Source organism: Henckelia pumila, chromosome 3 (assembly GCF_033568475.1).
Source record: "Henckelia pumila isolate YLH828 chromosome 3, ASM3356847v2, whole genome shotgun sequence".
Lineage (NCBI taxonomy): Eukaryota > Viridiplantae > Streptophyta > Magnoliopsida > Lamiales > Gesneriaceae > Henckelia > Henckelia pumila.
In genome coordinates, this window is record NC_133122.1 from 66,870,560 (window position 1) to 66,896,346 (window position 25,787).

Here is a 25,787-nt window from a genome sequence, read left to right on the forward strand (position 1 = left end):
TCGTTTTTACTTTATTTTATTTTATTATTAAGTTATTTATGAACTTTAGTTTAATTGAATAAATCAAATCAATCTTTATTTCTTGGTCTAGATTAAGTTTAAATAATTATATTTTGGTGGTCTATAAATAAGTCCTTGTGGGTTTCACATCTGGACTCTTTGTTCACTTTCTATAACTTGACCTGGTACGCTTGTCAGTATTATTTTTAAACCGAATTTTAAGCGGTCAATCGGATATTCCGATCCTTTTTTGGATCGTCCGAACCCTGCCTTTCCGAACTGGTTCAGGGCCTCCGAACTCTACTTCTTCGGACGGTCCGATCCTATAGTTCGGACCTTCCGATCCCTTGATAGAACCCAAAAATGCATGCTAAGTTAGATTATTTTGAGTTCCATTGAGCATGTTATTTGTGATTTTTCCGTGTTTCCGTCTAAAATTCGAGGTTTTAAGCTTTATAGTATGTACTCATGCGTTTAAGATGTTTTGTAGAAAAAAGACAAAAGTTGGAGGCAGAGATTTTCACGTCATAGCTTGACATTTCCGGCGCCATGGCGTAAACCGAGGGTTATGAGGAAGGAAAAACAGAACTTTTCACGCTATGGCGTGATGTTTCCTGTACCATAGTGTGAACTGGTAAAAAATTGAGAATCGAGACAGAACTTTTCGCGCCATAGCGTGACATTTCTTAGGCCATGGCGCAGGTCGTTGAGTAAAAAAAGAAAAGTTTCAAAGCAAGGACTCTTGGAGATAAATAAGGATCGATTTTTAGATTTAGAGGGATCTTTTGGGCACATCTCTTGGCGGCTGGAATATCACGAACCAGAGAGACGAAGCCAAAAAGGGAAGAACGATCGTGAAGCAATTTTTATTCTTATTAAAAAATTCTTTTCTTTTATTTTTGTTTTGAAGAAAACACTTTGATGTTAGTTATGAGTTCTATGTATAGCTAAACCTCTTGTGTTGAGATTTAGGGGATCCGACCCCGGTTGTCGACTCATGAATATTGGTTTTTGACTTCCTATGAATGCTTAATTATGCTATTGATTTGTTTTGAATTGTTGGAGCGTAGCTAACTCTCTCAATATTTTTATATCGTGTTTTATTTCGAAAGAAAATTTCATGATAGGAAAAAATAACATGATTCATGGATCTACAATTTACATAGACATATGAAATTGGGTACATGTTGATAGTGATAGTCCAGTAGGTCGAAAGCTAAGGGATTCCACGAATCGTGAATGCAATCGTCTATGATAAATAATTGAAGATATTTGATTATTTCATAGCATCGAATTAGTTTAGCATAACTTGAAAGAGTATGTTAATGAATTATGGAATCTTGTCAAAAACGTGAATTGGTTGTTGGAAGCAATTTTCAGAGTTGATTAGGGGAAGGTGAACCGAAAATCTCAACATTCTCTCCATCATTTGAATTTAATTTACTAAGATTGATTAAATCCTTGATTTTTATTTATTTTTGAGTTTATTTATTCTCTTGTCATTAAGTAATTAACAAAAACAAATTTCACTTTTCGTAAAAGTAAATTAAGGATTAGTATTTAGGTAGAAATTGTGCACTAGTTCCTGTGGACGATACTCATATTCACATATTATATTATAATTTGCATCGTGAACTTGCGATTATTTCGAGCTTGCGAGATACATTTATTTTCTGAAATTCATAGTGCAAGAAAATCTCGATCAAGTTTTTGGCGCCGTTGCCGGGGAATTTTTTATTTACAATTTTCTGCTTAGATATCTTCTTTAATTTCACTTTATATTCTCACAAATTATCCATCTTACCTTTGCAGGATTTTCTAGTGGTGCATGCTACCATCCTCGAACTCAGAACTTGTACCCTTTGATCCAGAAATTGAGAGAACCTTTCGCAGGAGACGAAGACAACAGCGATCTGAGATGGCAGAGAACGAACCACCACGCATCAATAGCGGTGATGGCAAAGCTAATAATCCACCTGTGTATAGATCCATGATGGACTGTGGCATACCCACTATTGAGGATGTTCGACCGAGTATCGTTAGACCAACAGTGACAGCTAATCATTATGAGATAAATCCGGCAATCATCTAGATGATCCAGAACACAGTCCAATTCGTTGGATCTACCATTGATGTCCCAATGCTCATATTGAAAACTTATTGTAAATCTGTGATACTTTCAAACAATAGGGAGTATTTGATGACGCTATTCGTCTGCGTTTATTTCCTTTTTCATTAAGAGACAAAGCTAAATCGTGGTTGAATAGTTTACCTGCAGGTTCTATCATAACATGGGGAGATTTGGCTAAAGCGTTCCTTAATAAGTACTTTCCTCCCTCGAAGTCCATGAAGCTGAGAACCAACATCACTATGTTTGCTCAAGGGGAACAAGAGTCGTTGTATGAGGCATGGGAGCGCTACAAAGATATGCTAAGGCGATGCCCACATCATCAGTTGCCTGATTGGCTTGTGGTACAAACTTTCTATTATGGTTTACTACCTGCAAATCATACTATGTTAGATGCAGCTGCAGGTGGGAATCTTTTGCGGAAATCGCCGGAAGATGGTTATGAACTGTTTGAATAAATGGCATCTAGTAGCTATCAACCTCAATCTGAAAGGAGCATGATGCAAAAATCAGCAGGAATTCATCAAGTGGACGCATTCACTTCGATGACAGCACAACTGGAGGCTATGAATAAGAAGATTGATGGATTGAGCTTAGGAAATTCTGCGATGCGCATTCAGGAGGTGTTCTGCGATAGGTGCCAAGGTGAGCATTTCACTAAAGATTGTCAAACTGGTAATCTTTTTTATGTGCAGGATGAGGCACCAGTGAATCATGTGGGAAGCCAAAATCGCCCCAAGTTTGACCCGTATTCAAATACATATAATCCGGGGTGGAAAAAACATCCAAAAATTTCTTGGGGTGGTCAAAACAATCAGTCTAGGCCATATCAGAATCAAAATCACGTGAAGCAACCTCAAGAGGAGAAGTCCAATTTAGAGCAAATGATGCAAAATTTTATATCATCCACTGAGACTCGAATGCAGAACCAAGACGCAACTATAAGGGGTTTGGAAAATCAAATAGGGCAGCTGGCAAAGAGGATGTCAAATCGAGAGCCAGGAACTTTGCCAAGTGACACTGAGACTAATCCAAAGGAGCAAGTAAAGTCCGTGGAGTTGCGAAGTGGGAAGAAACTGGAAACCAAGGCGTTGGAGCACGAAGAGAAAAATAATGAAGGTGAGAAAGATCCATCTGCAGGTAAGTCATTTGACTCTACACAATCACCCACATCAAAATCTAATATTGTTATTCCACCTTCGTTTCCTGCAGCACTGAAGAAAGCGAAACTTGATTCGCAATTTTCAAAATTTCTTGAGGTGTTTAAGAAGTTACATATTAATATACCTTTTGTTGATGCATTGTTGCAAATGCCTAGTTATGCAAACTTTTTGAAGAAAATCTTAGCAAGCAAGAGGAAAATAGAGGAGCATATCATGGTAAACTTAACTGAAAATTATTCTGCATTAGTGCAAAACAAAATTCTACCGAAGTTGAAAGATCCAGGGAGTTTTTCTATCCCTTGCATGATTGGTGATGTGGTTTTTCATAAGGCTCTTTGTGATTTGTGTGCCAACATTAACTTGATGCCATTTTCTGTGTTTAGGAAGCTTGGAATGGGAGAACCAAAGCCTACAAGAGTTTCTCTGCAACTGGCAGATAGATCCATAAAGTATCCACATGGAATAATTGAAGATGTGTTGGTTAAAGTGGACAAATTTATTTTCCCAGTAGATTTTGTGGTGCTTGACATGGAGGAGGACCTGGATATGCCATTGATCTTAGGCAGACCTTTTCTGGCAACAGGAAAAGCCCTAATTGACATGCAAAAAAGGAAGTTGTTATTGAGAGTAGGAGAGTAGGAAATCACTTTTGATGTTTTTAATGCACTAAAGCACACACTGCACAATCATGATTGTTTTAGGATTGATGCATTGGATTCACCTGTTCATGATTTTGTGCAGGATGAGTTAAAAGACCCTTTAGAAGCTGCACTTATAAATGATGGATGTGAGGATGTCTTTGATGAAGAGAGGAAAAATATCATTGCATATTTTTACTGCTAATCCTCCATTGAAGAAGCAAGTGCGATTTAGACTTGAAGAATTGGGAGATAGGAAGGATTTGGTCCTTCAACAACCAAGCATAGATGCACCACCTACTCTAGAACTCAAACCTTTACCTTCACATCTAAAATATGTTTATTTGGGTGATGATAATAATTTACCGGTTATTATTTCTTCTTGTCTGACAGGTGTGATGGAGGAAAAGTTGGTACACATCTTAAAGGAGCATAAGAGAGCCTTCGCATGGAAGGTGGCAGACATTAAGGGAATCAATCCATCGATTTGCATGCACAAAATTTTGATGGAGGATAAGTACTCTTCTTTGGTTCAACCTCAGCAGAGGCTGAACCCGAAGATGCAAGAGGTAGTAAAAGCTGAAACCATTAAACTCTTGGACGCAGGTATCATCTATCCTATTTCTGACAGCGCATGGGTGATTCCTATACAGTGTGTTCCTAAGAAAGGTGGTATAACTGTGATAAAAAATGACAAAAATGAGTTGATACCCACTAGAACGGTTACGGGTTGGCGTGTGTGCATTGATTATAGGAAGTTGAATGACGCCACCCGTAAGGACCATTTTTCCCTCCCCTTCATTGATCAAATGCTTGAGCGATTGTCGGGTCATGAATTTTATTGTTTTCTAGATGGGTATTCGGGATATAATCAAATCATGATTGCACTAGAGGACCAAGAGAAAACAACTTTCACTTGCCCTTATGGTACCTTTGCATATAGGCGGATGCCGTTTGGATTGTATAATGCACCCGCCACTTTTCAAAGATGTATGAATGCTATTTTTCATGACATGACAGAGAATTTCCTAGAGATATTCATGGATGAATTTTCTATTTTTGGATCTTCTTTTGATGATTGTCTGAAAAATCTGCATTTGGTGCTATTACGATGTGAGGAAACTAACTTGGTTTTGAATTGGGAAAAGTGTCATTTTATGGTACAGGAAGGCATCGTTCTTGGGCACAAAATTTTTGAATAGGGAATTGAGGTGGATAAAGAAAAAGTGGAAGTCATAAAAAATCTACCTCCACCAACAGCTATTAAGAGAGTGAGAAGTTTCTTAGGGCACGCTGGTTTTTACCGGCGTTTTATTAAAGATTTTTTTAAAATTGCTAAGCCACTATCCTCTTTACTAATGAAAGATGTACCATTTGACTTTAATTATAATTGTGTGCAGGCATTTGAGATCTTGAAGGAGCGACTGGTGACAGCTCCTGTGTTGGTAGCTCCTGATTGGGAACTTCCATTCGAGGTAATGTGCGATGCTAGTGACATGGCGGTAAAGAACGTAGTGGCGGATCACCTTTCTAGGCTTGAGTATGTCAGTGAGGACACGAAAAAAGAAGATGGTGATATTGATGATTGGTTTCCGGATGAAAAATTGTTTTCATTAAAAGATTGCCCATGGTATGCGAATTTTTCTAATTATCTGGTGACAGGCACGCTTCCACCGAATTTGACATTTCACCAACGAAAGAAATTTTTATCTGATGTGAAATATTATTTTTGGGAGGAAACATTTTTGTTTAAGATCTGTGCAGATTCCATGATACGGCGATGTGTGCCGGAAGAAGAGATGCAACCAATCTTGAGCCACTTCCACGATCGAGAGGTAGGCAGTCACTTTGGACCGACAAAAACAGCGGCAAAGGTATTAGAATCTGGTTTTTATTGGCCTGCTATTTTTAGGGATGCTCGTGCATATGTTATTGCATGTGATCGGTGTCAGCGCACAGGTAACATCTCTAATTGCAATGAAATGCCTTTAAACTATATTATGGAGTGCGAGGTATTTGATGTATGGGGCATAGATTTTATGGGACCGTTTCCCACATCTTTCTTGAAAAAATATATTTTGGTTGCGGTTGACTATGTGTCAAAATGGGTTGAAGCAGAGGCTTGTGCGACTAATGATGCTCATGTGGTATTGAAATTTTTAAAGAAAAATATTTTTAATCGCTTTGGCACACCACAAGCAATCATTAGTGATGGTGGGACACATTTTTGCAACAAATTATTTGAAATTTTTTTGGAAAAATATGGTGTCACGCACAAGATCTTTACTCCGTACCATCCTCAGACTAGTGGACAAGTGGAAGTTTCGAACCGTGAGATAAAAAGAATTTTGGAAAAAACAATGAGCACGAGTAGAAAAGATTGGTCTATCAGGCTAGATGACGCCCTATGGGCATATCGCACTGCTTTCAAGACACCTATAGGCACTACACCTTATAGGTTACTTTTTGGTAAATCATGTCATCTGCCTGTTGAACTGGAGCATAGAGCATATTGGGCAATTAAATCACTAAATTTTGATTTTATGGCTGTAGGTGAGAAGAGACTATTAGAGTTGGTCCAACAGGAATAATTCCGTGATAAAGCATATGATCTGGCGCTATCCTATAAAGAACGCACGAAAAGGAGTCATGACAAGCGCATCATGCAAAGGTAGTTCAAAGAGGGAGACGCGGTGCTGCTTTTTAACTCAAGGTTGGGTTGTTTCCAGGAAAGCTAAAATCGCGATGGTCTGGACCATATGTCATTAAAAAAACCTACCCTTCCGGAGCAATTGTGCTGATAGATTCCAAAGAGAAAAAGTTCACTGTCAATGCTCAATGCCTGAAGCACTACATGGGCGAGCACTTGAGCCGAAAGTTGGAACAACTGTGTTTCAGTCAGAGACCGCATAAATCAAATTCTGACAAAGTCGAGCTCTAGACTATAAATTGAGAACTATTTCTTCATCCCCTGTTTGTTATTTCAGTTGAAGTTTTTATTTCCGTTTCTTGTCGTTTGCTAAAAAAAATATTATTTTGAAGGGCCCGGATCACTCCTAGGCGTGTGTTTTTCTCCGTTTGGGCGTGAAATTCACTGGTTTGAAATTTTTTTTTCTTACATTCACGCCATGGCGTGCCATCTCTTAGGCCATGGCGTGAAAAGTTTTGGATTCCATTTTTTTTAACGAAATAAGTCACGCCATGGCGTGAAAATATTCACGCCGCGTTGCAACAGATCTGCGTATTAAAATATGCAGATCCCTCCTTTAATTTCACTTCTCCTTCTCTTATTTTCCTCCCCTTTTCGAACCCTAACCCCTCCCCCATCTTAAAATCCGACAACTCACTCCCAAATCTCTCAAATTCTCAGGTTTCGATCGGTGAGGAAGCTCCGAGCATAAATCCCGAACGCCTCATCTCGCTCCTAGAAGTCTAGGACGGTGCGGAACATCAAATTTCGAGACTCCAAGCTTCAATTTCTTCATGGGACCAAAAAGAGCTAGGGTTGTGGGTTCTTCATCATCTTCTTCGTCAGTTATCGCGGGTAAGTTTGTTTCCCAAGAGGCCAAGAACTGGTATGATCATTCTAAGATTAATCGTACTCTATGGTCCGAGAGGGGCTTTCATTTGTCTACAAATTCTGGGATAGGGTGTTATATTCATGATATCATAGAAGATAGAAACTGGAACTTGTTTTGTGCTCAACCAAAAGCGGGAGTTATTCCATTGGTCCGGGAATTCTATGCCAATGCTAAAGAGGGCAAGGAACGGACCGTGTTTGTGAGAGGAAAGTGGGTGAATTATGGAGAGGCAAAGATTAACGAGTTGTTTGGATTGCCCTCAGTTGATACGACTGCTTACGATGCACTTTGCGTGGAACCGGACTATATGGCGATCATGCGGGATTTATCTCATGATGGGTTCATGTGGAGTGACCCCGTCAAATTTTTGAATTTTAAGGCCATGTATCTGAAGATTAAGCCGTCATTGTGGTATGTTTTTTTGGTTCGCCGGTTGATGCCCGTGTCCCATGTTAGTGAAGTTCATATGGACCGGGCAGTTCTGTTGTTCGCAATTATGAAGGGAATGTCAATCAATTTTGTCCGCATTATCTCAAGCCAAATTCTACAATGCGCCAACAACCCAAAATCGAAGCTATTTTTCCCGACTATCATTACAGAGTTGTGCGCTTTGGCCAGTGTTGACACGGGTGTGGATGATGAATGGATCCAACCGCTACAGGCCATCGACGAGAAGATATATGAGGGGATGAAGGACAATCGAACCAAGCTTAAAACTGGAGCGAGCACCAGTTCCGCGCCACCTCAACCTCCGAAGAAGAAGACGACCAATGAGAAGGTCGATGATATTTGTGCATGGATTGCGCGTCAAGATGAATATCAGGCATATCGGAATGAATATGATCGGGTTAATGCCCAGTATATGATATCCACTGAGTCTATGACGCGTGACATTTTCACACACTTTGGTTTTGATTCTTCCCGGTACCCGCATCCACCACCGTACCCGCCGCCATTTGCTCACCCATTTGCCTTGGGAGCACCACACACTGAGGAAGAAGGCGTCCCACCACCAGAACACGAAGAAGAGGAGGAGGATTGATCCACCACCAGGAGAGTTTTTCTTTTATTTTCCTTTTTTTTTATTTTATTGTTTCTCGTTCTTGTGTTTTAGTTCGGTAGCAGTGAGGACACTGCAGAGTCTTAGTATGAGGGGGACTTGTGCGTTTGTGTTAGTTGTTTTTGTGGTTTATTTTTATGCGCTTAGTTCATTTTGTTTAGTTATTTCTGTTGCTTAGTTTGTTTTGTGTTTTTGTTGAAAAAAAAATAGTTAAAATTTTGAAAAAAGAGTAGCCAGTGATGATGTTGGGTTGATGCGAATTTATTTTGAAAGTGTTGGTAATTCACAGACTAGCATCCTTGAATTTTTGAATCATGAAACCCACGAGTAGAGAGTGCACCTCCTTTTGCACGAATTGTTGTGAATAATGAAGTGTGTGGAGTGTGATGAACTGTTAAACTGGAGAAGCTCTTGTGACATTAGATACTTGCAGAAATCAAGCATGCATTCTCGGAACTTAGCTGACTGATATTGCCAAATTAATGTGTTGAATCCGTTGAAACTCCTGAGTCTTTCATGAAAAAAAAAGCCATCCTTGAGTTTCTTGGTTAGCTTAATTGAAAAATAATGGAGTGTACCTTGCATAATCATTAAACTCCATTTGACAAATGTCTTTGGCTATTTTTTCTTTTACTCTTGTCCCGAACCAAATCTATATCCGAGGGAGTACAGTGATGGTTTCTTGCAAAAAGAAACAGAGAATGGAGAAAGTAAGGTGAGGGGCGGCCTATGAAATTAATGAATTCGGAATTGAATTCAAGGCAAAAAGGTGGGAATGTAAGGTGTAGAGGATATCGGATGGAAAATCTGATTGTGTTAAATAATGAATGATGTACTCCATTCGTTGTGCATATTCTTCCAATCTTTTATATCCCATACCCCAAGCCAAAAGCACGTGTGTTCAGTCAGTGATGGTTGAAAAGATGCGTGTAGAAACTATACTTGTGTTGACATGTCACTTGAGCCGTCTGGGGCAACTGTATTGGCACGAAATACATGACATTAGGATCAATATCACACACACACTTCCACTTCTCTCTCAAGGGTGTAATATGAGAACTTTGTAGGGATGCATTATTTGAGTTTAAATTGAAAAGAAAGAAGAAAATGTTCGCTGTCACTCTCTGAGGCTTTTCGGAAAAAATATGTATTTATGAACTGCAAGTTTGTGTTTTGGCTTTAACCTATTTTTCTCGGGGCGAGCAAAATGTTAGTATGAGGGGGTTGATAAAACCCAAAAATGCATGCTAAGTTATATTATTTTGAGTTCCAGTGAGCATGTTATTTGTGATTTTTCCGTGTTTCCGTCTAAAATTCGAGTTTTTAAACTTTATAGTATGTACTCATGCGTTTAAGATGTTTTGTAGGAAAAAGACGGAAAACGGAGCTCGGAAAGTGCTATGTTAAAAGCTTGAGGCAGAAGTTTTCACGCTATGGCGTGACATTCTTACGCCTAGGCGTGAAATGATTTATTTCAGAAGATGGAGGCAGAGATTTTCACGCTATATCTTGACATTTCCGGCGCCATGGCATAAACCGAGGGTTATGAGGAAGGGAAAACAGAACTTTTCACGCTATGGAGGGATGTTTCCTGCGCCATAGCGTGAACTGGTAAAAAGTTGAGAATCGAGACAGAACTTTTCGCGCCATAGCGTGACATTTCTTAGGCCATGGCGCAGGTCGTTGAGTAAAAAAAGAAAAGTTGCAAATCAAGGACTCTTGGAGATAAATAAGGATCGATTTTTAGATTTAGAGGGATCTTTTGGGCACATCTCTTGGCGGCTGGAATATCACGAACCAGAGAGACGAAGCCGAAGAGGGAAGAACGATCGTGAAGCAATTTTTCTTTTTCTTCAAAAATTCTTTTCTTTTATTTTTGTTTTGAAGAAAATACTTTGATGTTAGTTATGAGTTCTATGTGTAGCTAAACATCTTGTGTTGAGATTTAGGGGATCCGACCCCGGTTGTCGACTCACGAATATTGGTTTTTGACTTCCTATGAATGCTTAATTATGCTATTGATTTGTTTTGCATTGTTGGAGCGTAGCTAACTCTCTCAATATTTTTATATCGTGTTTTATTTCGAAAGAAAATTTCATGATAGGAACAAATAGCATGATTCATGGATCTACAATTTACATAGACATATGAAATTGGGTACATGTTGATAGTGATAGTCCAGTAGGTCGAAAGCTAAGGGATTCCACGAATCGTGAATGCAATCGTCTATGATAAATAATTTAAGATATTTGATTATTTCATAGCATCGAATTAGTTTAGCATAACTTGAAAGAGTATGTTAATGAATTAGGTAATCTTGTCAAAAACGTGAATTGGTTGTTGGAAGCAATTTTCAGAGTTGATTAGGGGAAGGTGAACCGACAATCTCAACATTCTCTCCATAATTTGAATTTAATTTACTAAGATTGATTCAATCCTTGATTTTTATTTATTTTTGAGTTTATTTATTCTCTTGTCATTAAGTAATTAACAAAAACAAATTTTACTTTTCGTAAAAGTGAATTAAGGATTATTATTTAGGTAGAAATTGTGCACTAGTCCCTGTGGACGATACTCATATTCACATATTATATTATAATTTGCATCGTGCACTTGCGATTATTTCGAGCTTGCGAGATACATTTATTTTCTGAAATTCATAGTGCAAGAAAAGCTCGATCATCCCTCCGAGAGCTTGGACCTTTCCGGCCATTTTCAAGTGCTCTGGGTCCATTTTTTTCAAGTCCTTGAACTCATTTTAAAATCCCTTAATCATGTTTTACTTAACCTAAACATTATCACTTGATCATTAATTCTGGATACGGGTTACTCCAGATTGGACATGCTAGATTGTGGGATCATGTCACCTATGTCCACATTTTCCTTCTAGTGTATGATCCACCTCTTGATGCGACAGTCCAGTGTGCTACATACCATAGCGCCTTTGTTTGAGCAGTTTTTTTACCGTGATAGGTTTCCTGTACCCGTTCATTTGCATTAGCATTCATATCATGTGTATACTCATACTTTCGTACTGATCATTGTTAGCTCATGTCCTAGGTTTTTGGTTTTGGACACCCCATTCCATGGGACAGGGCTTTGTTTGGACGGACCGAGAGGTAGCGATCGTTGAGTTGCAGTAGTATCGTGGGTTGTTTCCATATCATGTTTTTGTCCGTGGATTTCAGTATTTGTCTTTCGATGGGGTTGTATAACAATTATTTTATTTGATTTCAATTCCGATTGTATTCCGCTTGTTGGTTTGTTGATTCGTTTAAGTTTTTGCTGGTTATTAATTGAGTTATTGTGCTTTAAGATGTTTATTGCATGATTAAGTTAGATTAGTAGGTGATTCCAGAGCGGGCCACTTTAATTATATTATCAGAGCATGCATTGAGATTTGGAATTTAGGAAAATAGTCTTGGTGTTAACTTCTGTTGTTTTTGTAGATGGAAAATCGTGGAGACGAGAGTCACAAAAGCGTTGGTGGACGCTGGGGGTGTTGATGATGAGCAAGAGAACCATCGAGGACACCATCACCACCATGATGGGCGCCGAATTTTTTATATGCACAAATTCATTCAGATGTGGCCGAAGTCGCTAGGGGGAGGCGAATCTCCGGAAGATGCGGCGAAATGTCTTGAGCGGATGGAGAGTTGCTTCCAAGGTTTCCACTGTACCGAGGAGAAACGGATGGAGGCAGTTAACTTTTTCCCCCATGTTGTTTGAGCGAGACGTAGATACTTGGGCTGAATTCCGTGCAGCATTTCGGAAGCAGTACTTTCCTCAAACACTCCTCCAGGCAAAGACCAACAATCTCCTGAATCTGAAGTAGGGAAACATGACGATTAATGAGTATAAACAAAATTTATTTGAGTTATTGTTGTTTTTCCCGCACATTGCTGCTAGCTCGGAGGCCAAGCACGATCACTTTATTCAGGGCCTCAATCCAGAGATCTATGACCTAGTTTCTATTTGTGATAATCCAACGTCCTATGAGGGGTTGGTAAATGGTATACCGATGTCGACAGGCGGAAAACAATCTCCAGTGTAACATTTCTTTCTTTTCCTCCCGACTAGCTAGTACTTTGGGGCCTAAACCCAGTATTTCAAGAAGTCTGTTGCATCTTATTCTTCTTTGGGTTCTGGTGGTGGTGTTTTCTATTTTGGGAAAAATAAAGGTCAGTGTGACGACTTCCTACTGACAAGTGTCGTGGGGTGGCAGGAGCTTGATTCTGTTGTGGCGAGGTTGGCCACATGAAGAGATATTGTCTACAGTCCATTGGAAAAGTATGGACTGAAGCCCGATCATATTTTTGAGGAAGTTACGCATCGTGCCAAATGCCTATATTGCCGGAAACTTTCTTCGCGGAGGCAGACACAAGGAAGATCGACTTCAAAAGAGCTTCCAAGTGGGGTTTTTGGGAAAGAGGAGTCGAGCTCGACGACGGCAGCAAGATCGAGCCGTCGTGGTGGTTCTCACGACCGGGTTCGACGCAAAGCAAAAGCTAAACGTTATCCACCAGACTGATCTAGTTCCTGAGAACAACATTGATGAAACTTATTACAGATGGAACTGGGATCACCCACCTGGTTTGGTAATAGGTAACCCATTAGCCCCTGTGAGAACCAAAGGGTAGATGATCAACGGGACAACTGTGTTCAGGTGATCGGATATAGACTTCTGATGCTCCGAACTCCTACGTGCCTACATCCTCTTGAAACCTCACTATATGCATAGACTAATTGCTGATCGGAAGCTCCTATCTATCGTTTGGATGTTTCTATCCGAACTTACTCATGATTATTTCAGTGATTCCGAACTACACATCGAACCTTTCGAACCCTTCGGTTCTTCCGAAGCATTATTCTTGGGTTATGAACTTCATTAAACACTTGATTTGCTTAATTAATTACTATTTAATCATGTTTAACATTTAATTGGCTTAAAATGGTACTCGGGTCACTATATTATCCCCCACGTAAGAGATTTCATTCTCTATGTCAGAGTATTCAATTCAAAATAACCACGGAGAATCATAATTTATTGTTAGAGCGGTTTGGTTTATAGATGGGGGTTACTACACTAAATAAAAAAATTTATGCTTCAAATCAGTTCAGTTGAGATGTCAATTGAACTACAGTTTTTATTTGCTGTCAATATCAGTTAACCAACAAATTGTGTGCAGAAAAAGGTTGACCTATAGATTAGAACAAATAAGTAAATGGCTTGAAGGTAAGATCAACTCAAGGTAAATTGTAGTAACCCAAATTTTATTTTAAGTAATTAAAATATCTAAGCATGTTAAAAGTGTTAAAAATGATTAAGGAGTCCTTATTTGAGATCCAGAGGACATCAGGGGTCCGAGTAGTTCGGAAGATCCAAACTACAAATGCCAAGTTCGAAGGATTCGAACTGTTTTGAAGAAGCGTTTAAGTTCGGAAGTAGAGGGATGATATTGGACCTTCCAAACCCAAATCAGAATGTTCGAAGAGTTAGGCCATGCACACATGTGAGGTGTCAACAGTGTTTGGATATGTCGAGGCATGCATGAGATCGGAATGTCCGAAGTGAATTTCGGAGCTTCCGAAGTCAAGATCAAAGCTTCCAATCAGAGAAGTTCGGAACGTGGCATGCATGCAAAGTTCGAAATGTCCGAACTATGGTTTGAAGCTTCCAAACTCCGTCTATAAATTGGCCGATATTTCTCACAATTTAGTGTGTGTTTAATGTGTTGTCCTGATTGAGTGTATATTTCTTAGTGTTTTAGTCATCTTCACGAGGGTTGAGCGATAGTGAGGTGCTACGGGACTTGTAGCGGAGTTGTGTTTAGGTCAGGTCCTTCGACATCAGTGGGATGACGACGGACACATGTATAAGTCTAGATTCCTAATAGCTTTTGGGAGTAACTATTAGTTAGTTAAGGCTCTAGATAAGTTATATTAATATAATATTATCTTGGTTTGTAGGCTTGGACTTTATACGGTTGTTTAGCTAGACTAGTAGTTGAGGTACATGAGCACTGACTGAGATATCCAACTGAGTATGCATGCTTATGTGTTTCATTATTATTTGTCATGTGATGCATGAGTTTGTTGTTCATGATATTGTATGCGGTATTGGAATACAATTTTGAGTCTATTATCCTTTGGAGATAGCCTGTTTTTTCTAGGGTTTCTCAGCCCTAGTGTTTCCTTGTACGATCGGATACCGTGTGACATCCAGTGGACCGATGATGCAGTGTGTGTGGTTTATCCAAGACAGTGAGAGTCCAAGGTTTGGTTCAGTATGTGTGGCAACCACTGGATATTCGAAGGAGCGTGAGCATACTATAGGCTCCTACGTTCTAAGCATGTTATTCCGGATTTTGATTCCAGTGTACCAGATCATTCATATATCATATTTGCATGCATAATCTAGACTTGTGTACTCATACTTTCGTACTGAGGTTAGCGATCACGTCCCTGATTTTATCTCGAACACCCCATTAGACGGGGTAGGTTTGCAGGTTGACCAAGAGACAGTGCAGTGTTCGGTCGGTGACAAGGGCTTGGGAGCAGGGGTTGCCGGTAGTTTAGTTTAAGTTGATTTCTTGTATCTTTATTCACTCGATTGAGTTGTATACTAATTTACTTGGGTTTTCAGTTAATTGTTCCGGTTTTATTATGTCGGGTTAGTTTTTATATTGTTTTTTGTCTAAGTTTAACTACAGGCTTAAGTGTCTTATTAGTAAGTGATCTAGGTCGGATCACTACATAAATAGGAAATAATATTTTCTGGTATTATGAGATTTTAAATACTCATATGTCACCCCTTCTTCCACTCTTTGAACTTTACAAACTCTTTGCAAAATCTCAATTCAGTTTTGGATTTAACGCTGCTAACAACTTAAACTCCTAATCTCAACTGAAATATTACGGTATACAAATGACGTATAGTACAATGAATTACAACTCAAAGACTTGCACAAATGTGATCCTTGATACTTGATCAAATCTAAAATTGGTGTGTGTTCTTTGATATATTTGATCTTTGAGTACTTGAAAATTCAGTTAACTTCGGAAAGCTTGTAGAATAATAGATAATGCTTGAAAATTCGGAGAGCCTTCTCAACTTATCTTCACTCTTACTTATAGATGAACTCTGCAATGGTCATGATTTTCAAAACAAATTTTCTTCCAAAAATTGTAGTGACTTGCTACGGAATCACCTACTAATTAAATCCTTAAGCATGCAATTAAATCTTAAATAACAATAATCAAATGAATCATCGGACACTAGAATACATAACCCCAAATTGAAAACATCAATATGAAATACTGGTTAAGGTACAACCATATCAAAATAAGTTTATCATGAAACAGCCCAAGGTAAAACAAATGAACTAAATAACTGAAATCTCAACGACGTTGCTTCTCTCCTCGGGGCTCACTCTTGCCTACATCATCCAACCTGAGTCCTGCCCTACAAAATGGGGTGTCCAAGATGAAAACAAAGAAGTGAGCACTAACGTCTAGTACATAAATATGAGTATACAATCATATATGTTCATGCATATGAGGTGGATTGGGTAAATGGATCGAGAAGGAAAACTCATGCTCAGGCTGAAGGCTCCAGAGTACGTAGTATCAACTTGAAAATACCTATATGGATTACTAACAGATCAATAGGACGTGGATCTAGAATGTCCTGAAAACATCACAGCCTTCTCGACCTGTCGACCACTATGACTCATGATGTCCAATCATCCACAAACTAGGGCTGAGCGACCCTACTAAACATGGTTATCTCGAAGGATATTTGGCTCAACGTGATACATGGGCATGCAACAAAATAAAAATAATACATGCATATCATGGCAGATAAAATGCAACACATAAGAATGCATACTCAGCTGAATATCTCAATCTGTACTTACTAAGTACTTACTAGAGCTGTCAGACGGGCCGCCCGCCCCGCCCCTCCATGACCCGCTACCCGTTTGGGTCCTCCAAACGGGCCATAAAAACCCCAACCCACCCCTCCCCGTCGCGGGTTGCGGGTTAAGCGGGCCAACCCGTCAATATTTTAAAACAATTAAAAAAACAACATTAATATTTGGGATTGAAAAAACTATATCAAAAATGTCACACAATAACAAATAATAAATGTCACAATCAGACAAATCGTATAAAATTTTGATGTTAACTATTATATTTTGGATAAAAAATCACATTTTCAAATAATATGAATAATATAAATAGATATTTAACCATAAAAAAAATAATGTAAGATATTAAAAAAACATCAAATACTAGTTGTAAATTTTTTAAAAAATATTATTTAAAAATAAGTGTTTTTATACCCATAATTCAAAAAAATCACATTCAGTTTTGGTTCTTCTCCAGTTATGGACCTTATGGTTACGTCCAGTTGAGTGTCCTTGTCTAGTTAAGAAATTGGTCAAGTTAAGGTATCCTATCAAATCAGGGTAATAACTCCACTTACGGACTTCATTCAGTCAACTTCTTCCAGTTAAGTGATTTTTCAAGTTATGAACTTTTTCAGTTAAGGTCACGGACCAAGTTCATTAGTCCGGTTAACTTAATTTAGTTCTTTGTCATTAACTATTTGTTTAAATCCAAAACTTATAATTGATTACCCAAGATATATTATATTTGAAATTTACAAGTACAACTACTGCCAAGAAATAAAATGTAAATCAAAATAACTCATAATGCTCTGAGAGTGAGAAGATCTGCTCGCAAGACCGTAAAGTGGCATGGATCGCTGAGAGAATGAGATCGTCAGAGGATCACAGACAGATGATCTTGTGATCAAGGAAGAGTGGGGGGGGGGGGGGGGCCTTACTTGTGGAGTTCCTTCATGGATTGAGGGGGTATAGAACCAAGCTTCTCTTCCTTTGTTTTGTGGACGTAATGGGTCTATCTGTCTAATAGCTATGAGTTAATAAATTAAGGAGTTAATGAGCTATATATCTATCCTTGAGGGATTCTTTATGGTCTTTATATGGCTTAATAGGACCTCTTAAAGAGTTATTAGAATCTATCTAAGTGGATCCCTCTATTGGTGTTCATACAAAGGCCTCCTCCCTTGTATGTATGTGATCGAGGGCAAAAGCTTTGCTTCGGTCCACCAACTGAGGGGATCCTAAGGGGAGGATTTCGTCTATGTGAAGATCTTCTTCGGCATATTAGCTAACCCCTCCCCCCTTTTTCAGGTTTCAGGTTTAAAAAATAATTAATCTTCCTCAACAAGCGCATGAGCCCATGGGTATGGACGAAATTTTCATTTACCAAAAAAATGATTCGAATCAATAGGAAGCTACTGAGAAGAAAGACTCTGTAACGTCCCGTTTTTATCTTAAATGAGTTTATTTGAGTTAATCGGAGATTGCAGAGTTCAAGAGCCGACTTGATTTTGATCAGGGTTCTTTTTGCAAATTTTGGAAATTTTAGGGACTAAAGTGCAAATTTTGAGTTTAATATATTATCTACACTCCATTGACTAGTCCAAACACTCTCTCATCTTCTCCAACTCGATTCCTCTCCATTAAAGCTTGGGAACGCCTCTTTCAAGCTTTGGGATTTCAATCCGAGTTCGATCCGGCCGTTGGAAATTATTTCTGAAGGCAGATTAGCGATAACTGCAGCGAGAGCTCCGTTATACCGTAAGTTTCTCTACGATCAGATACATTCTAGTTTTTGGATGTCGTTAGAATCGTTCGAGATTCGAGTATGTTGTTCTTGACAGAGTTCTGATCGTTTATATCCTGTCAGTTTTGAATTAGAGCGACGTTTGGATTTTTTATGATTTTTGGAAGCCATTTTCGAAAACTTGGATTTTGAGGTTGATGGGTTTGTCTTGTTATTGTTGTTTTGGGCATGGATATGAGGTTATATCGTTATTGAACTGCTGTTTGCGTTTCTGGTTTGTTCAGTTTATAGCCGTTATGCCGTCAGTTTGAGTTTTGAGATTTCGAACCATTTGAGTGTTATACTTTGGGCCTTGAGTTGTTCGATATTGTTGATCATCTTTTGTATCTGAACAGTTTCGTTTAGAGTTGTCAAGCCCGGATTTAGCAGCATTGGTCATCGAGTTTTGGACGAAGAACGGTAAAGAGATTTACCTTGAACCGCAGTTGTTGCTTAGATTGTTTAGTGTTTGATACAATCTTTTGGTTGTAGCTTATCCAGAGTTGGAACTACTGCATTGAAAGGTAAAAGCAGTCATCGTAGCGGGATAGCATACTCGGGACAGTTGGTTCTCGAGTTTTCCCTTTTAAATCACATATTGCATCTACACTTGTTCTAGCATGAGGAACTTGCATGTTTCTTGTTGATTTTGCTTGAGCTCTTGTTATATGGCTATGTTTTATGTTTCTGTTATGCATTCATCTTGAGCCAACTTTGACTTCAGCGGGCAGAATAGCCCTTTTCGTTTAGACGTTTGGGAACTATGATTGAGTGGCCTAGGTCGTAGTCATTTCGCCTAGTGCTAGCATACTCATTATAGTTGCTCAAAGTCTAGAGGAGTGGGATACGTGACACCACCTCGATTGGGAGAGTCGGTGAGTCGTTATGTGATCTCATCCTCGGGATCCCAAAAACACATCAGCAATCCCTCGTTTATCAGATTTGATATCCCGGTTTAAAGACATGCATTTCATTTCATTGTTATTGATTACGTTGTTGTCTTGAAATCATGTTTATTGTTGTATTACTTGATATGTTGCTTTTACTGGGATTAACATTCTCACCGGTTATCCGGTTGTTGCTTTGTTTTGTATGTATACTTGGCAACAGGTGGGTCAGAAACAAGTCAGAAGAGGCATGGTTAGCTTCGAGGGAAAGATGTAGAAGTGAGACTCGGTCTAGAAGTCGATTCCAGCATGTCAATCTAGTTTATGTTAGAACATGTTTAGTTATCGAACTTCATCGTTATATTGTTGTTGCATGTTCTCGACTTTAGTTTGGTTGTTGAACTCCAGAACTTCTGTTTTAAATGGAGGAATCAAGTTTGTAACGCATGTTTATGTTTCGGAGTATTGTATGGCTTGATGTTCTTGTTTTTGGTGATTCTAGCACCGGAGCAGCCAGGGAGGCGCGCCCGCACGCCTGCGCCCCTTTTCGGGCAGGGCGTCATGCGCGCCGGCGCCTCGAAAGGGCGCGGCCGCGCATGAGCCAGGGCGTCATGCACGCCCGCGCCTGATGAGGCGCGGCCGCGCGGGCCCTTTTATAAAAAAAAAAAAAAGAATGTGTTGGCTTTTAATGCTTGCTTATTTTTAATTACTCCTTTAATTGATGTTTAGAACCGAGGTCTCACAGAATCAATAGTGAATTTAGGTTCAAACTCCACCTCAATGGTTCCCTGCAGGCTGCAACTCCATTTTTTTGAGGTGTTCTATGTGCAGAGAACTCATGCCTGATTTAATAGCTTTCTAAAAAGTAGACAAATTTTGTTTGACAAATTCAGTTCTCTTATTACTTTTGATTTTGTGAATCCTCTTTGGTTTTTTATTTTGAAGTCGTTTTAAAATTTTGATCAGTTGGTAACAGTTTGGTCCTTGGATTTTAAAAATTTTACCCCTGTAATTCTTGAGAAATCATCAACAATAACAAGAGTATATTTCTTTTTCCCTAAGCTTATCACTGGTATAGGACCAAACAAGTCCATTTGCAACAGTTCTAAGCTTCGGGTTGATGAATTACACTTTTTATTTTTATAGGTAGACCAAACTTACTTCCCAAACTGACAAACTGAACAAACTTGTCCGTTGTTTTGACAAGCCAATGACAAAATCACGTTTTCGATCCTAATATATATATATATATATATATATAATTTTTTAAAAAAATATTCCGTCCTATAATTAGTATCAAAGATGAATATTATTATTGATGGAGAAATTGAAATGTGACTTTTAACTCGTTATAAGATTTAAAATATTTGAGGTGATATAACTTAATAATTTTAAGAAACAGAATCTTACAGAGATAATATATATAGAGTTTTGATCTCACGCACCTTAGGGTGCGTGGGTTTTCACGTGCACCCGTATCCAAAAAATTTCGATTGTCTTGAAATTTTCACTGTAGGATCGTCTCGAAAATGCGAATCCATCGATATATCATATGATAAAAAGTTCAACCTCAGTGTTTGGAAATAGAAAGATGACCAAAAATTGCATATTTCATCTAATTTCCGGTCATATTCCCATTTTCGACTACCGAGATTGAAATTTGAATCATATGATATATCGTTGGATTCACATTTTCGAGACGATCCTACCGTGAAAATTTTAAAACAATCGAATTTGTTTTGGGCACGGGTGCACGTAAAACGCCACGCATCCTAGGGTGCGTGGAATCAAAACTCATATATATATATATTCCCAACAAATTATAAAACCAAACATAGAGATAAACCCCTTGAAATAAATTGGAGGGCAAGTGCAGATTGTTTCACAATAAAATTAAATATAGCAATTTATATGTTTATTTTCCAAAAAAATGTTCAAATTATACTACCCAATTTTCAAAATTTTATTTTTTATTTATTTTTAAAATAATATTTATAAGTTGGTGTTCGTCTTGATTTGCTTAACCGTGCAAAATTTTGTCTTTACCCGACTGAAGAATAATTAAAATAAAAAGTGAATGAATCTTTGAAAATTTTAAATTTAACAGATAGCTCCAAATTGGTGCTGGAAGTTTAACATGTGATTAAGAATAAAATTACATTGTATTTGTCTACTTAGGAATCTAATCTTCTAACAACTTAGTTATGTTTTTTCCCCAATTACTTAACTAAGTTTAGGAAGCAATTAATTATGAAATATTGTTTATTTTACTCTTCCTAAATTTGTCGTTTGTATAATGCTCGTGTTGTCTTGTATTACACTCCAAATTTGTGCTTCATTAATTTATATGTCATTATATATTTACACGTTCAAACCAATGTGTTTCTCCATTCATTATTACTTTTTAAATAATTTATCCACACATTATTATCTTCCCAAAATATGGGCGTCTGTGTCTTGGGAAGCTGAATGGGTTGAATGTATGAATTTTGAGCTCAATTAATATCCTGACTTCGAATTGTACAAAAACCATTTTTTTTGCTTGATCATGTTTGCAGTCTTCTGCAATTTTATTTGTGGCATATCTGCGGTTTCCTAATGCACATATGAAGAATAGTAGTCACCGCAGCTTCATCATACTATATATGAATTTCATATGAAATTTTCGAAGATTATGGTAGGATAAAATTATTTGATTTGAGGATTGAATTTCAATCAACACCAGAATTGAATTAATTTGAAACATATTATACTTAATGCAGAACTGATAGTATTTGGTATCTCCAACACAAAATGTATTCGTAATTATGAATTTATAATTTATAATTTCAAATAACTACTCGATCCAAACATATTCTAAAGCTGATATCACATCTGAAAAACGAACTACAACATAAGAACAACTTACTAACAATGGAAGTCAACTTAAACAAGAGAAATTTTCAAAAACATCAACAAAGTCCTAATGCCAATAACACATCACCCAATTCATTTTCAAAAAAAATGTCTTGAGACGATCTTACAGCTCAATTTTGTGAGACAAATTTTTTTTACTTTTAATTGTAGATATAGATCAGATTGACTCGTTTCACGGATATAGATCCGTGAATTCATTCATTTTAGTCTTACTCTAGTTCTTCGATTTTGTCGTCAATTTAACTTTCCCAATAATAAAATCAGAAAAATAGATTGCAAACTGTGTTAAAGTTTGAAATATATTATGATCACAATCGACCATATTATATATATTACGATATATTATTGATTATAACCCCACCTTGCATTAAGGCTATAGGTAGAAACTCGTGCCTTTTGAAATTTTTAGTGCTACATAACAAACTTTTTAGGATTTCATAAACTAAACCCTTTAAAATTTGGTAAACATGCTCGTCTTTACAGCTAATACATTAATTTAAAATAATACTGTAAACAGAGTCCTTGATGTGCGAGGATGGGACTAACCGTGAGAACACTTCCCAAGAACTCGTCTTTTCTTCACCTTTTTTAGTTCAAAATTAGACACTTTTAGAGAATCCCATTTTGTGTGGCCTATGATTTTATTTATTAAAAATACCAACATGTAACTCCTATTTTAAAGCTTTGAATCATGCCCTTTATTCTCCAAATCATGACAATGTTATAGTATAGCCACATTGATTTTCAATTGTGATCATTTTTTTTTAAAACACATATTGAATCCAATTGGATTGTTTAATATGTAGGTAAGGAACTTCACATTCATCGTCAACCCCATCAAGCAAGGAAAAATTTCTCTCCCTCGCCTTCCGTTGCATATATAAAAACTCTAAAATAGTTTGTCTTTTGAGACATCTATAAACTCTTTCAAACACCTTCTAAATTTTGATATATTAACAAATTTTTTTATGATTTAAAATATGTCCTTAGTCACCCAACCCCATGTAATTTCACCTTTTCTTTTCTATCATTTTTTTTTTTATTATCTATCATTTTAATTTTAAAAATTGATTCATTCAAAAGAAAAAAAAAATGATAACTTTCATTTTATAATTTTAAAAATGACTTCCTTGCACATTTTTTTCTACATCCATGATCGTACATACATACATATATCGCGTGTACCGAAATATTGATAATCGGAGAGAGCAAAACATGAAGATGAAGAGAATGCGACAAAGATTTCCAAATTAATAAATAACAAATAACAACACAAATTACATTGTAAATTATTAGAAGTACATAAAAGAGAGAAAAAGAGAGCTATTTGGCTAATTTTCTCAAATTAATAACAACATTAGCAGTGTAAAATGGGTTAGCCGGTTAATCTTCACCTCAAATGTAACAATAAATCCACACCGCTAACCAATCACAACATTTTGAAACCGAAGAGGGACAAAAATGTAAATTCATACAAAATGTACACCGCCGCCACTCCCGCCGCCGTCCGTCCGTCCGTCAGCAGGCGTAGAACTCCACCAGCTCGCCCAGCGACTCCGCCTGGGGGTCGGCGTTCTCCAGCATCCAGAGCAGGTGCTCGAACAGCACCACCTCACATCCCACGGTGATCGAATCCCGGTCGCCGTCGGAGCCCCGCCGCTCGACGAGCTCTCGGAAGAGAGGGTTCTCCATGACGTCGGAGGTTATGAGGTAGCGCCTCCGAGACTTGCCGACGTAGACCGCGTGGAGGTCCTTGGAGGAGGCGGCGGCGGAGGAGGAGGAGTCGTCGTCGGAAGAGTTGGCGGCGGCGATGGAGCTGGAGCGGCCGAGCTTGAAGGACTGCATCTTCTTGAGGACGGACTTGATCTTGGTGAGCTTTCCTGGTTTGGCCATTGTATGGGATTGTTGAACAAGAGGGGGACTGGTATGTGTATATATATATATATATATATATAAATAAAGCCTGTTACGTTGATTTTATTATTATTATATTATTATTATTAAAAAATATTGGGTTTGTAAAAATATATAATAATAATAATAATAATAATAATAATAATAATAAGTAAATAAGAGTGGTTGAAATTAAAAAGGGTTTGCTGCGTGGCACTGTTGAAATGGATATTCACACTTTCTCGATCTATCGGATGCTAACAAACATAATGACAGTATCATAAATTCGTTTGGAGTGAGAGATAAGATAAATAATATAAAGATAAGTAATATATTGTATTAAAAAAATAAATAAAAAAATATAATTAATATAAAATTTGATTTGATTGATAGATTATGGTTAGTTTGATTTGATTGGTTATATTTTATATAAAAATAGTAAATTACCATTTTATTTTTTTAATAATTAATAAAATATAAATAATATTATTTATAACAGGTAATATAGTAATTTAAATTTAATGATTTGATTACTGTAATATAAATAATTAATGATTTGATTGATGTGATATAAATAATTGAAAAATGAATAAATAATATAGCAAAAAAAATGTGAGACTAGATAAGATTATTAATGCATAGATTAGTAATCCATAACATCAAACTCACCATATATGTATTACATTCGATCATATATGTTTCGATTTTAATTTAATTATGTTAGTCTACATACAAATTTAACTTCGTGGTTTTCTATCTGTTAAGAGTTAGATGTTTTGGTCTAGACTCTCATACGTTCCTATGCCATATTATGGTTGTATTTGAGAAAACTTTTAAAAAACACTTCTCAGTTTTTTCTTTATAAAATTTTACGAAATTTCAAAATTTTGTAAAAGAAAAACCGAAAAGTGTTTTCTAAAAGCTCTCTCAAACACTACCTATATGAAATAGACTACGCGGGCAAAAAACCTAAGCAACAAGGTACAGTTTTTAATGTGATAACTGGCATTATGATTTTGGAAGAATATACATAAAGAGTACTGGTGAGTGTGAGGAGAAGGAAAAGAGCCTTCTCTTTTTGCTGCTTTTGGGAAGCGGCCTTTTTCATAATATCCAATACTAGCGTGAGAAATTTATGGAAATATATAAAAAGAAAAAAAAATTAATGTACAAGCACCATGTCAGTAATATCCGATCTTACGTCAGTTTTAATACTAAAAAAAGGTTTAAAAATGCAAAGAAGTCAAGTTATTACTGTGATATCTAATCATTAGTAACATTGTAAAACTGTGTTCGAAACGGACCAGTTCATGCTACTCTTGAGGTAGCTACTTTTAAGAACAATTGAATGGACCAAATCACATTTGCACCCCAAATGATTTAATTTGGTCTACTTGAGGTAGCTACTCCAAGGGTAGCATCGACCCTTCTGTTAGAAACATGTACGATTTGACTACAAAGAATTTCTTTTATGCATACAAGTCAAAAAAATTTGAATCTAGTAATCCAAGCACAACCTAACTTCAAAATAGTTTCAAGCACATGTTCCATCAAAATTTTAACACGTAAATATAATGTAACTCAATAACTTTCTTTCACAACACTTTTTATCTATTTTTTATGTAACATAGACCCGAGTAAGTAACGTGCCAACACGAGAAATTAATGACGCTCGCGGCTCGGACCCAGGGGTGTTGGTCTTGGTGTGGTTGGGGGGCAGAAGCCGCAAAAGAAGCTGCGGCTAGGAGCATTTTGGATTCAAGCCTTTTTAATGCAAAATTCTTCGATTGCATTAAATACTAAAGCGATGGTGCATCAAACAATG

General features: G+C 37.4%; 2 protein-coding genes and 1 non-coding gene across 3 annotated transcripts; 1 reads left to right on the forward strand and 2 right to left on the reverse strand.

Annotated features, from left to right (window-relative positions):
* Nucleotides 1-2,349: 2,349 nt before the first annotated feature.
* Nucleotides 2,350-2,456, reverse strand: LOC140893972 (small nucleolar RNA R71). The gene has a single exon (XR_012153530.1). It is a non-coding gene; the product is annotated as a small nucleolar RNA R71 (small nucleolar RNA).
* Nucleotides 2,457-2,586: 130 nt separating this feature from the next.
* LOC140888941 (uncharacterized) lies at nt 2,587-3,930 on the forward strand. The gene has a single exon (XM_073296635.1). It carries the CDS (start codon nt 2,587-2,589, stop codon nt 3,928-3,930), a length of 1,344 nt encoding a protein of 447 aa, XP_073152736.1.
* A 19,361-nt stretch (nt 3,931-23,291) lies between these two features.
* On the reverse strand, nt 23,292-23,974 carry LOC140892817 (auxin-responsive protein SAUR76-like). The gene has a single exon (XM_073301819.1). It carries the CDS (start codon nt 23,960-23,962, stop codon nt 23,588-23,590), a length of 375 nt encoding a protein of 124 aa, XP_073157920.1. The 5' UTR covers nt 23,963-23,974; the 3' UTR covers nt 23,292-23,587.
* Between the last annotated feature and the right edge of the window lie 1,813 nt (nt 23,975-25,787).